We start from the raw sequence: 14,391 nt of genomic DNA on the forward strand, positions 1-14,391 counted from the left end.
ATGATAAGTGGGAAAGTTTCGAACAAATTGGTGGTGACTACATTTTTTGGCCACTGGTAGTTTAGTTGCTGGTGAAAGTGACCTGCACTGTGATCAGGAAGAGGACAGACCAAATATACAGAGACAATTTCTGATTCTTTTTAAATTTGTGCTTAGAATTTTGGGCCATTATTTTGTACTGGTGGGTCAGTTATGACATGGTTACACACAGGATAAAGCAATAATGTTCCAATAATGTACCTCAGCTCCAACCTCAAAGCAGCACCTCCACTGTACTGTGTGACATCTTTCAATTTTCTACACCAATCATTTTGTGTCTATTCTGCATGAGATTGCCAGTTTACTGCCTTAAGTGCAGAATAATGGGCTGTTTTATTCAGTGTGCCCATGCCCACTCGGAACTGATTTGAGACTACCCAAACTTCATTCACATAGCATGCTTAAAGCCAGCAGACAGGAGGCATTCATCCCATCAGTTTGGTCTGCATTTGAAGCTAAGTCCCAGAGGCCAAAGGCTTGTGCCTAACCCACACTTACCATGGCTTCTAACAACTAATCTAGGGTCAGTAACCTACAAATACATAGACAGTGAAATCAGGCATTAAAGGTAAGCAGCAGAAACAAAGATCTCATCACACAGGTGCTAATGCATTGTAGATGTTTAACTAGAAATCTGAACTGAATCATTTTACTAAAACACAGACTGAAGCTAAGGGAGACTTCAATCAGTGAGTTAAAACATCCTTAAAAACTTCTCATATAACACTGGAGACAGCAACAAATCAGAAACCCAGTTCACCATGTACAATTCTCAGTGGATGAAAAATGTGTGTTTCAACATACAAGTGAAAGGACTGCCCTCAGATATCCATTTACAATAAAGATTAAATTAGTCCCTTACTATTGCTGTTGACACATTGAACTTCTGGTGTCTGGATGCCTGGCCCACATTCGCTGTCATTGTCAGGTGAACATTCTCCCAGTCTCGCAACCTGCCAGCTGTAGCAGGATGGGTCATCACAAGGGATAGCTTCAATCAAGTGCGGACAATTCCCAGTCCCACCAGTAGGCTCATTGGCAATTTGTCGTTTCCGCAATTTAAATCCTATAGGAAGGAATAATTTTACTTAGTTCATTTTCCTGTTTACAAAACAACCAATAATAGAAAACAGCCTTGTGTAAATTTAGTCTGTACAACCCCTTATATTAATCTTCTTTAAATCAATACACAAGTAAAGTCTTCAACAAAATCTGTAATTACACAGGCTCATTAGGGTGGATCCTTTCAAATGAAGAATTATATAAGCAGAGTTCTAGTTAGTATCAGTAGGTAATTTAAACTCATAAATTCTGCACTGATGGAAGAAAAGCTGGCCTGGAGCATTTGCATCTTCTACATTATTTCATCATTGCGTTCATTTACATCTTATTAAGCTAAACACTTAAAACATCATCAGTGTCTTTTCAAAAGAATCTGGACAAATTGCTTGTCTTTTAATTGGAATTTACTTCTTTCCCCCTAAAAAATATATATTTGCTATGTAGTTTCCAAAATAGGAGATTTCCTCTGTGCACTCGCTGTTGTGAAATCTTAAACTAATTTATTAAGAACACATTTACGATTTTGCTATACTTACTGCATAGAGGAGATCGACCCACAAGGTTGAACAAATTAGTAAAAAGAATAAAAATATAGACAATCATCCAATTATGTTTGTTTTAAAGCTACTGTTTTAAATCTGGCCCTCAGTTGTCCAGAGTGCTTCTATTCCCAACATTTATGCTCTCCAATATCTAATTTAAATTCTAAAAACTAATATCTTATATGTTTGCTACAATCCTGCTAATGATAGATTCAATATACCTTTCTTTCCTTGTGGATCATCACAGCTTTCATAGGTACATGGTCCCCAAGCAGTCCAGGACGACACTTCACATTCAATGGGACAGGAGATCAGACACAGCTGGGTGGTGTTTGGTGTAGGTCCACTACACAGCTTGTTGACAACAGGTTTTGAAGCTGACAGTGTAAAGGAAGAAAATAAATTATTATATGTTGCTTTACACATTAGATATAACAACAAATAAAAAGCCATCATTCAACTTATATTTCCTTTAATAACTTCAAATTATCAAAAAAAAGCATGAGCCTTAAAGGAGAATGTGTACTCTGAATGGTGAGTAGTAATCCATTGGCAGGATAGGCGCACCAACATCAGTGTTCTTGCTCAGGCCAACATCCCCAGCATCAAAGCTTTGACCACACTCGATCAGCTCCGATGGACGGGTCACATTGTCCGCATGCCCGATACGAGACTCCCAAAACAAGCGCTCTACTCGGAGCTCCGGCACAGCAAGAGAGCCCCAGGTGGGCAGAGGAAACGCTTCAAGGACACCCTCAATGTCTCCTTGAAAAAGTGTAACATCCCCATCGACACCTGGGAATCCCTGGCCCAAGACCGCACAAAGTGGAGGAGAAGCATTCGGGAAGGCGCCGAACACCTCGAGTCTCTTCGCCGGGAGCAAGCGGAATCCAAGCGCAGGCAGCGCAAGGAGTGCACGTCAACACAAGCACCCCACCCACCCACCCCTTCAACCACCATCTGCCCCATCTGTGACAGAGACTGTAGGTCCCACATTGGACTCATCAGTCACCTGCGAACTCATTTTTAATGTGGAAGCGAGTCATCCTCGGTTCCGAGGGACTGCCTAAGAAGAAGAGTAACCTCTTGTCCCAATTGTTTCTGGAACAATTTGTTTGTTAAAATCCCTTTATTCCTCCATTAACAATATAGTAGAGTAGAGGACAACTATCTCCTAGTCATTGGCAACAGAGTGATAATGACCAGCTATCTGACCATTTTTCTGTCATTGCTGAGCTGTTGTTCTGCTTTAATGCAATCAAGAATTGCTAACTTTTCCCATACATGTATATATAAATATATAAGCCCAAGAATTCCCGGAGCTGGAGAGGGCAGAAGCCTGATTTCCACCCGGGGTGCCCAGCATATGGGACACAATCAGTCGGGGGAGGGGGCCATGGGTGGATCTTATATCGAAGAGAATAGATTTCTACCAAACAACTGTAGCAACAGTCTTATTTGACAGACAAAGGGCAGATGTGTTTGGAAAGATTGATAGCAGTCTTGTTAAAATGAAGCAGAAACTGTGAAGATTTTCCAAAGTGTGGCCATACATGACAACTATCCCCATTTTTATGCAGTGTTTGTGTTTTACAGCTGTATTTCCTCTACTATCCTGCCCAAAATCACCAGAAAAGGGGACAAAAGATAATGAAAAAAGACCATAGTCCATCTTGTTCACTCTCTACCATCCTGGTAGTCACATGATGCAACGATAGTGGAATTGTTTCCAAACACAGCAATCAATCTCTATCAATGAGTCTACAACAGACCCAGACACGACACGAGGAAAACCTCAGTGGTAAAGAGCTTTGGGGACCATAGGTCCAAAGTCACCTTTTCCCTCCCAAGCATGCTACACATACCACATGTCTGAAATTACTCAGATACTGTATCCCAAAATACACAAATACAAAGGCCGTGATCCTAACCAATGGTTCCACCACCGACCCAATTCACGTACGAACTGGGGTCAAGCAAGGCTGTGTCATCGCACCAACGCTCTTCTCAATCTTCCTTGCTGCAATGCTCCATCTCACCCTCAGTAAGCTCCCCACTGGAGTGGAGCTAATTTACAGAACAAACGGGAAACTGTTCAACCTCTGTCGCCTCCAGTCCAGATCCAAGGTCGTCCCATCCTTTGTCATCGAATTACAGTATGCGATGACGCTTGCGTCTGCGCTCACTTGGAGGTTGAACTCCAAACCACCATCAACACCTTCACTGAAGCATACGAGAGCATGGGCCTTACACTAAACATCCGTAAAACAAAGGTCCTTTAACAACCTGCCCCCGCCACACAGTACTGCCCCCCGATTATCAAAATTCACGACAAGGCCTTGGACAACGTGGACCACTTTCCATACCTTGGGAGCCTACTGTCAACAAGGGCAGACACCAACGACGAAGTCCAACACCACCTTCAGTGTGCCAGTGCAGCCTTCGGTCGCCTGAGGAAGAGAGTGTTTGAAGACCAGGACCTCAAACCCGGCACTAAGCTCATGGTCTACAGAGCAGCAGCGATACCCGCCCTGCTGTATGCCTCAGTGACATGGACCATGTACAGCAGGCACCTCAAAGCACTGGAGAGGTACCACCAACGCTGCCTCCGCAAGATCCTGCAAATCCATTGACAGGATAGGCGCACCAACGTCAGTGTTCTTGCTCAGGCCAACATCCCCAGCACCGAAGCTTTGACCATGCTCGATCAGCTCCGATGGATGGGTCGCATTGTCCGCATGCCCGATACGAGACTCCCAAAACAAGTGCTCTACTCGGAGCTCCAGCATGGCAAGAGAGCCCCAGGTGGGCAGAGGAAATGCTTCAAGGACACCCTCAAAGCCTCCTTGAATAAGTGTAACATCCCCACCGACACCTGGGAATCCCTGGCCCAAGACCGCACAAAGTCGAGGAGAAGCATCCGGGAAGGCGCCGAATACCTCGAATCTCTTCGCCAGGAGCAAGTGGAAGCCAAGCGCAGGCAGCGCAAGGAGCGCACGTCAACCCAAGCACCTCACCCACCCGCCCCTTCAACCACCGTCTGCCTGTGACAGAGACTGTAGGTCCCGCATTGGACTCATCAGTCACCTGCGAACTAATTTTTAATGTGGAAGCAAGTCATCCTCAGTTCCGAGGAACTGCCTAAGAAGAAGTGACTGTATCCCAAAATATTATTTTCTGAAAAAATGGGGGAGAAATTCGGTATCGCCCCATTTGGGACGCAATTATCGGCCGGGCGCAAAGTTTAGTGCCTGGCGCTAATTATCGCCTCCGACTGCAAACTTGGCTTTTATCACCCCTGGAGGTGATTTGAGAGCTAAATCAGGTGCTACACACTTGTCATAAGGTGCAAAGGCTGAGGAGTGAGGCGCAACTCAGAGTGCGGGCGCAGCGCAGGTGATGTCAGTTAGCGATGGAACACAGACACACTGGCGCCGGCCAGTTCTTAAAGGGGAGGGTCGATCTTGCGCTCCAGCCACACCCTGCTCATTGGAGCCTTGAATCTCGGCCTGGAGAGACCTGTGATTACATTTCCCAGCCAAGGACTACGGAGAGGGTGAGAGAACAAGCTCAGCGCTTCAGCGAGTGGGCCTTGGAGGCTCTGCTTGGCACGGTGGAGCGCAGAAGATCTATACTCTACCCTGAGAGTGGCAGGAGGCCTTTGTCACGCGACTACAGAAGAGTGTGGAGGGAGGTGGCTCAGCACGTCTCCTCCAGGAGCATGGTGCCCAGGACCCATATTCAATGTTGCAAAAAGCTCAACGGCCTCACTCGGGTCGTCAGGGTGAGTGGCTTTTTTTCAAACCCTCTCCATCCCTCCATTTCAACCTCACTCTATGGCCAGCAGGTCTTAAAACCCCAATGCCCAACACTCATCCAACACCTATGGCCCTCTCATGAAACATACACGCACATTCCACACCTTGCATACAGTAAGGGCTATTCAACTGTGGGAGGCACATCAGGCAAGACCATGGCTGCATACATTAAGGGCTATTCAATTATGGGAGGCACATCAGGCAAGACCATTGCTGTATATTTACTCAGATGCCTGTTATGTTCATTAATAACTAGTCGTTTTCATTATGAACAGCTAGCTTGAGCTAGTCACTTTATTCATGCCATGTGGACTTCTGTACAGCATCCATCTTAACTACTGCCTTGTGGGTAACCTAGTGCATCGTGGGTAGCCCACTCTTATATACATACAGCTCCACCTAGTGTACCATTCTAGAATGACATGTTACTGATCATTACATCCCCCTTCCTTAGAGGTTAAACAAAATCAATATCAATCAATCATAACGACATAAACATCTTCACAACAGTCAATACATTTTCAATATAGTTTTCGTTGTACTCAAAGATTAAGTCTATCAGGCTTTTTTACTTCACGTGTGGATCTTCTCAGCACAGGTAAGTCTGATGTGTTTTCATGAGAGCTTGTATGTGTGTTTGTGTTAGATTGTTCTGGTGGTGAGTGACAAGATTCAGTTGCGGCATTGTCATCGATTTGCTCTTGGATAGTCTCTTGTGTTTTTAGGAGAGAACGGCGGTTCCTCCTGAGAATCTGCCCTTCCTCAGTTCTAACAGTGTATGACCTTGGTCCTACTTCCTCAAGAACTGTAGCTTTCCTGTTCCATGCATCTGGATCCTCAATCCTGACAACATCATCCCTTGTCAATGGTTTCAAAGTTTTGGATGACTTGTCATAGTGTGATTTCTGTTTCAGCTTTAACAGTTGAAGTCTCTGTCTCAGTTCCTTACTCTGCTTTTCTTTTGCACAGCATGGTAGCATGGTGCGCAATTTGCGACCCATTAGGAGTTCAGCAGGTGAAGAACCAGAGTCTAAAGGTGAGGCTCGGTAGCTCAGCAGGGCGAGATAAGGATCAGACTTGCTTTCTGTCGCTTTCTTCAGTAGCTGTTTGAGAACTTGAACACCTTTTTCTGCCTTACCATTCGACTGAGCATACAAAGGACTGGATGTGATGTGCTGAAAGTCATACTGTGCTGCAAACTGTTGCCACTCCTTGCAGTTGAAGCACGGACCATTGTCGCAAACGGCAATCCTGGGAAGATAGATTTCAGATGCATTATGACACTGCTTGCTGTGGTGCTTGAGAGCAGCGCCATCTCAGGATAGTTAGAATAGTAGTCAATCACTGTTCGATAGTCTTTACCATTCAAATGAAAAAGGTCCATACCAACCTTTTGCCATGGTGCTGTTGGTAAGTCAGCTACTATCATTGGTTCCTTTGCTTGTTTGTTTTAGTGTTTCTGACATGTCTCACATTCGCCTATCATGTTCTCAATGTCCTTATTTATGCCAGGCCAATAAACAGTGTCTCTTGCTCTCCTTTTGCACTTTTCAATTCCGAGGTGTCCCTCATGAATCCTTTTGAACATGTCTCGACGTAAAGCCTGTGGAATGACTATTCTGTTCTGTTTTAGTAATAGTCCATTTGCGACACTCAACTCTGACCTTATGTGATAGTACTTTGGACAGGAACCTTTTGGCCAACCATTGTGAATGTTCTCTATTACTGTTTGTTACACTGTATCTTTTACTGTTTCTTCTGCTATTTGCTTTGATTTTGTGTCTGACACGGGCAGCGCAGCAGTGACCATACTCACATGAACATCCACGTCTTCCTCAGTAGAGCTCACATGACTCATTGTGGGTGCTCGGGACAGTGCATCTGCTAACACTATGTCTTTGCTTGGTGTGTAGATCAGTTCAAAGTCATATCTTTGCAGCTTCATCATGAGTCATTGAATCCTTGGAGACATCTCATTCAGGTTCTTTTTTATGATGGCAATCAGTGGGCAGTGGTCTGCCTCAACTGTGAAGGTGGGAAGTCCATATATGTAGCCATGGAACTTTTCTAGTCCAACTACCAAGCCTAGACATTCCTTTTCAATCTGGGCGTATCGACACTCAGAATCAGTCATAGACCTGGAGGCATAGGCAACAGGCTTCCAATCTTTACCCTCTGCTTGTAGCAAGACCGCGCCTAGGCCATCTTTTGATGCATCCGTTGACACTTTGATTCTCTTTGTTGGGTCAAAGAAGGTGAGTACAGGTGTGGTTGTCAGCACTGTTTTGCGGTTCATCCACTCTTGTTCATGTCTTTCTGTCCATGCGAACTCATTTGCTTTACGTAGCAGGTCTCGCAGACAGGCTGTCTTGGCTGACAAGTTAGGAATGAACTTTCCAATGAAGTTTATCATCCCCATGATGCGTAGCACTCCTTTTTTGTCAGTGGGTCTGGGCATGTTGAGTATGGCGTTTACTTTTTCCATATCTGGCCCTATTCCTTTACCAGATAGATTATCTCCTAGGAAAGTGACTTCCTGGATGCCAAACTGACACTTGGCTTTGTTGAGCTTTAGTCCATTCCGGCGCATGCTCTGTAGCACTTTAGTCAGTCTCTCATTGTGTTCTTTCAGTGTGGAGCCCCAGATGATGATGTCATCAACATAGACTCGAACTCCTTCCAGACCTTCAATTATGTGTTCCATCACTCTATGAAAGATTTCAGATGCAGATATTATCCCGAAAGGCAGTCTGAGGAAACAATACCTGCCAAATGGTGTGTTGAAGGTACAGTATTTGGTGCTCTCTTCATCCAGTTTTAGTTGCCAAAATCCTTGTGAGGCATCGAGCTTTGTGAAGTATCTGGCACTTGACATTTCACTGGTGATTTCTTCTCGCTTGGGAATCTGGTAGTGTTCACGTTTTATGTTTGCATTTAAGTCCTCTGGATCCATGCATATTCTTAGATCCTTGTTCTTTTTCTTCACACGTACCATGGAGTTAACCCAGTCTGTTGGCTCTTCGACTTTCCTGATGACTCTAGCGTGGTCATTCTGTCCAGTTCATTCTTGAGCCGGTCACGCAGGGGTGCTGGAACTCTCCGTGGAGCATGTACCACTGGCTGAGCATCCTCCTTTAGCTGGATCTTGTAAGTGAATGGTAGAACTCTAAATCCTTTGAACACATCCTAGAAATTATTCACTACAGGATCCACTGAGTCATCTGGTCTGCTTATGGCACAGTTTATATGGTAGACTCTCTTGACCAGTTCTAAGTCCTCACAAGCTTTGTCACCTAGTAGTGAATCAAGTCCTTCAGCCACAACAGAAAACATGAGATGATGCACTTTGTCTTTGACTGTCACTTTAAGCCTGCATACACCTAAGCTATCTATTTTCTGTCCATTATAGTTCTTCAGTAGTACTGACTTTTTCTGTATTTTGGGCTTTTCTTTCATGTTTTTAATGTCACCCATACTGATTAACTTTGCTTTTGCCCCAGTGTCTAGTTTCAATGTAACAAATGCTCCATTTACCTGCAGTGACATTATCCATTTGTCCTCTTTTACTGCATTAACTTTATGTTCAGCATTGTCCATTCCTGAGGGCTGCACATTTTCTGTATCCTTTTTGATATTGTCACATGACACCATTCCTACAAAAAATGTCTCACTTAAATCAGTGTCCTCTATCACATTGACTTGTTGTCCTTTCTTTGTTTTTACTTTTGAAAAGCATTGTTTGGCAAAGTTATTCTTTCCATAACATTTTGTGCACATTTTTCCGAACGCTGGGCATTGTCGTGACTGGTGTTTATAACCACAGTGTTTACAATTAAAAATTCCTTCCTCCGATTGCTTTTCATTTCTGTTCTGTCCACATTTCTTCCCCTTGTAGGACACAGCACCGACAGCAGCACTATCACTTACTACAATCGCATTATTATTAATTTCACTGAAAGTCTTCGCGTGCTTTTGAGCTAGCTCACTGGCTTGGCATATTTTCACAGCATTTTCCAATGTTAGTTCGGTTTCTCTCAACAGACGTTCCCTGACCTTTCTATCATGAATACCAAACACAATCTGGTCACGAATCATGGATAATTTCAGATCAGAGAAATTACATGTCTGTGCTTTCAGTTTCAGATCGGTCACAAAGCTATCAAAATCTCATTTTGCTGCTGTGTCCGTGAACAGAACACGTACCTCTCATAGGTCTCGTTCTTTTTGGGAGAACAATGTGTATCAAACTTCGTTAGCACGTCGTCCATTTTATTTCTGTTCTCCTCTTGATCAAAGACAAACGTATTAAATACCTCTATCGCCTGCGGACCTGCAACCGTGAGCAGCAACGCTATTTTCCTTGCGTCTGGCATCGTACCAAACCCGATGGCGGCAATGTAGAGTTCGAATTGTTGTTTGAAAGTCTGCCAATTGCAGTCGACATTCCCCGTGAGTTTCAAACCCTCCGGTGGCTTCAAATTCTCCATGTCGCGTTTCACAATATTCAGCAGATTTTACCAATCCTGGTACCATGTTATGTTCATTAATAACTAGTCATTTTCATTTTGAACAGCTAGCTTGAGCTAGTCACTTTATTCATGCCATGTGGGCTTCTGTACAGCATCCATCTTGACTACTGCCTTGTGGGTAACCTAGTGCATCGTGGGTAGCCCACTCTTATATACCTACAGCTCCTACATACAGCAACATACAGCTCCACCTAGTGTACCATTCTAGAATGACATGTTACTGATCATTACAACGCCGTCCTTTTTCTTGCAGGCCAAGCTATCTCATAATAGGAGACAGCAGCAATGAACGGGTGGAGGGCGGCCTCAGCTGCAACCCTTCAGCGATCAGGCGCGCATCCACAGGATTGTGGCAAGCCAGGTGATCGGTCCCATTGACCCGGAGAGGCCGACCCCGTTCGGGACAGCAATGGTAAGGTCATCAGCTTTTTCTCCTCTCATTCCACTTGTCCCTCACAACACCAGCCTTTGAAACTTTCAATCCAACTTACTAAATCACTGCACTCCTTCCTCCCTTACTGCCCCCCTGTCCTCACGCTAAAGCCACTCTTGTACCTCAAGATTCACCAGCTGAGGAGATGGGCCCTGAAGCTACCAGTGGAAGCAAAGCCACAGACGAGGAGGAAGAGGAAGTCAGAGCATCAGCACCACCCTCTCCCGAGGAAGCCCATGCCCACACTGGGACCACGTCTTCCCTGGAGGGGAGCAGGGTGGAAGGGTCTGATGAGGGTGAAGTTCCGGGACCCAGCAGGCTGCAGCAACGCGATGCGGGTAGGGAAGCTCGTGGGCCTTCTCCCCGGAGGGAGAGTAGGCCACTGAGTCCTGCTGCACTGGACACAGAGGAGGAGCGGCTCATCGCTGAAATGAACACCCAGGCGGTGGGCATGCGCACTCAGCTCATGGGTGCAGTGTGAAGGGTGTCTGAAAGCATTGATGCACTGGCAAGGAGCGTAGAGCACTATGCTATAGCACAGGCGGATGCCACGTTAAAGCTTAGTGCTGCAATTCAGTCACTGGCTTCCGTGATCCAATTTCAGGCTGCTCTCATGCAGACTCAGATTGAGGCCATGTAAGCACTGACTGCTGCCATTGTTGCTGGTTCGGACACATTTCCCCGGGGCTCTCACCGCGCCTCAGTAGGCCAGCAATCTGTGCTCCAGCAGGTTGCTCCGGATGCTGAGCTGCTGCCGCATGGGAATGCCAGTGTGTAGGTCGAGCAGGGAGTTGCTGTCATCTCTCAAGATGACAGTATTCCTGCTGCCACCACTGTCACTTTCCCATTGCACTTGCCACCGCCTGTAGCCCAGACTGCTGCCGCCCATGCAGAGATGGTGCAGTCTGCAGCAAGGCCCTCCAGGCCCAGAGCTAATCGAGGCTGTCCTTCAAGGGCATCTGTAGTCTCAGGTTCTGACAATCAGCAGCCTTCCACCAGCCTTTCTGCAGTCACTGGGGCTCCATTACGGAGGAGCAGTAGGGTGGGAAGGGGGGGAAGTGCGCAAGGGAAGAAGATCACCTTCGAAGGGCAAAAAGGAGGAGGTGTGACGAAATGTTGGTAAATTTTTTATTAAAGGCCGAGGTTCATGTTCAAACTTTTGTTTAGTGTTTTGGCCATTATCTCCAGGTTGTGAGAACCAGTAATGTTAATGAATGATTTTTTGTGTTTGTTTCTATTAGTTTGTCATGAAGAAATGACACACACAGAGTTTGTAAAATAAAAAAGTTTTTTATTCGAAATGTACAGATTTGGCCTTTGGAATCATTGCTGCCTCGGTCGGCTTTGGGGTTGTGGGTTGCTTTCATTCATATTGTTCTCCATGGCAGAAGTCATTCCTCAGTAGGGGCCTAGAAGCAGCTTGTTATCAGCCGTTGACGGACGGCCCTTGCAGTTTCAACATTGTGGGCCGCCCTGCTGCTGCTGCTGATCATCCTCTTCCTCTTCCTCCTCCTCTTCCTCCTCCGCCAGTGGTGCTCCAAGGACTGGTGGCAATGGCTGGGTCCTGAGGATTACCAGGTTATGAAACATGCAGCACACAACTATGAAGAGGGAGACTCGCTCAGGCGAGTACTGCAGGGCTCCTTCTGAGTGGTCCAGACAGCGGAACCATTGCTTGAGCACGCCGATCGTCTGCTCAATGATGTTCCTGGTGGCGAGATGGCTCTCATTATACCGCAGCTCAGCAGGTGTGTTGGGGGCATGGAGCAGTGTCATCAGCCAGGTGCACAGTGGATAACCCTTGTCCCCGAGGAGTCAACCACTTGGCTAATGCGGTGCCTGGAAAAGTTCCGGCACACCAGTCTGGTGCAGGATGAAAGCATCGTGGCTGCTGCCAGGATAACAGGCATTGACAACAAGTATCAGCTGTCTGTGGTCACAGACCAACTGGACATTTAAGGAGTGGAACCACTTGCAGTTGTGGAAAACCTCTGCATTCTCATGCGGTGCCCGCAATGCCACATGCGTGCAGTCAATGGCACCCCGCCCCATGGGGAAACCCGCTATCCTCGCAAAGCACAATGCTGTTTGGCCTGGGTCATCGGGAAAGAGATGTACTGGCATCTACTTTTATAGAGGGCATTTGTGACCTGACGGATACAACAATGGGCCGCGAACTGGGAGATATTGGCAATGTCCCCAGTAGCTGCTTGAAAGGAGCCGGTGGCATAAAAGTTCAGAGCCACTGTGACCTTCACTGCCACTGACAGAGACGTCCTGGTCCTCAGTAGAGGCTGCAGACCTTGCTGCAGCAGGTGGCAGAGCTCAGTGACAACCTCCTTGCTGAAGCGCAGCCTGCGCAAACACTGCTCCTCAGAAAAATTAATGTAGGAGAATTGTTCCCAGAATACCCTGGGAGGGTAAGGTCTCCTGTGCAGAGGCCTGTTGGTCCTCCTCCGTCTGGCCATGATTGCCACTCTCTCTCTGCGTCTCTGTTGCCTCCGATTCTACAGGCGCAGGATGACGCCCCGAATCAGTGCAGACCCCAAAGTCTCTTGGCAATTGAAGTAATGAAGGTCAAATCCAAAAGTACCTGCAAAGTGATGCTCAGTAGCCGAAACTACTTCACACAGTGTTGGCTCTATGCAGAAGTCTCTCTATCTCTCTCTCAGAATCTCTCTCTCTGTCAGAATGAGTTGGGCAAAAATGTCTACCACAGAAAAAGCCAGGAAGAGGCTGCCTTTAAAGAGTGCCCCCCCAGCCCCGACTGGGAAACGTTCCAGTCTCCCTGTCGTTACTTGCGCCAGGTGGAAAGGAAGGGGGCGCCAATCAATATCCGGTCCGGGGCGCGACTGGGGCATTGCACGCTCGACTGACGTCCCGATCTGCGGGCGCAGGAGATCGGGGCAGTAGTGTTTAGCACCTCCGCAAAATGTCTGGTCAATTTCGGGAGTGGCACAAACATCGCCGTGCCCCGGCGCTAGTTGCTTTGCGCCTCATTAGCTCCCTCTTAGGGCGCTAACGGGAGGCACAAGCCAATCGAACTTTTCCCCCAATCTATTTAAGATAAGCAAAGGATCAGAAGAGATTCCTTCTGTGAACTGAGGGGAGGGAACAGAATTAAAGAAGACTACCTCATGAGTTTTGGGGGAGGGAAAAATTGGAGGATTATCTTGGTGCAGTGAAGAGGTAAGAATGGAGAATCAGCGAAGATTGCTTCGATGAACTGGGGGAGTGGAAGGGGAGGGGGAGAATCTGAGAAAAGTGACTTTATGAACTGGGGATGAGGAGACTCAGACAAGAGTGTGAGAGAGAACTAGTGGGGAAGAAAAGTGCAAAAATAAACTAGGTGGAGCGGAGTGAAAAACGCAAGTGTAAATTGGGGGAATTGGGAGAACAGTGCTTCTGTGTCACTGTGGTGATAATATAAATAGTTTAAAAATAATTTAACCAATCAGAATTAGTAATAGAAGGGATAGATTTTGTCTTTGTGCAATAGTGTAAAACGGGTGGTAGCAAATAGTTTGACTTCAATGGAAATAAAATCAGGAGAGATGTAAAATGGCTCTCTCTCTCTTAGGCAGTCCCTCGGAACCGAGGATGACTTGCTTCCACATTAAAAATGAGTTTGCAGGTGACTGATGAGTCCAATGCGGGACCTACAGTCTCTGTCACAGGTGGGGCAGACGGTGGTTGAAGGGGCTGGTGGGTGGGGTACTTGGGTTGAAATGTGCTCCTTTCACTGTTTGTGCTTGGCTTCCGCTTGCTCCTGGCGAAGAGACTCGAGGTGTTCGGCGCCTTCCCGGATGCTTCTCCTCCACTTTGTGCGGTCTTCGGCCAGGGATTCCCAGGTGTCGGTGGGGATGTTACACTTTTTCAAGGAGGCTTTAAGCGTGTCCTTGAAATGTTTCCTCTGCCCACCTGGGGCTCTCTTGCCGTGTCGGAGCTCCGAGTAAAGAGCTTGTTTT

General features: G+C 46.5%; 1 protein-coding gene across 1 annotated transcript in view; it reads right to left on the reverse strand.

Moving 5' to 3' along the window:
• Nucleotides 1-14,391, reverse strand: part of thsd7aa (thrombospondin, type I, domain containing 7Aa) — a 771,919-nt gene that overhangs the window by 307,761 nt on the left and 449,767 nt on the right. The window contains exons 5-6 of the mRNA XM_085988376.1: nucleotides 1,865-2,020; nucleotides 902-1,105 (exon numbers count right to left, since the gene is read on the reverse strand). Coding sequence (XP_085844502.1) covers nucleotides 902-1,105; nucleotides 1,865-2,020 — 360 coding nt within the window. The remainder of the gene's footprint in view (nucleotides 1-901; nucleotides 1,106-1,864; nucleotides 2,021-14,391) is intronic.

This window comes from Somniosus microcephalus, chromosome 5, assembly GCF_052327205.1.
Source record: "Somniosus microcephalus isolate GS21.2 chromosome 5, FLI_Smic_1.0, whole genome shotgun sequence".
NCBI lineage: Eukaryota > Metazoa > Chordata > Chondrichthyes > Squaliformes > Somniosidae > Somniosus > Somniosus microcephalus.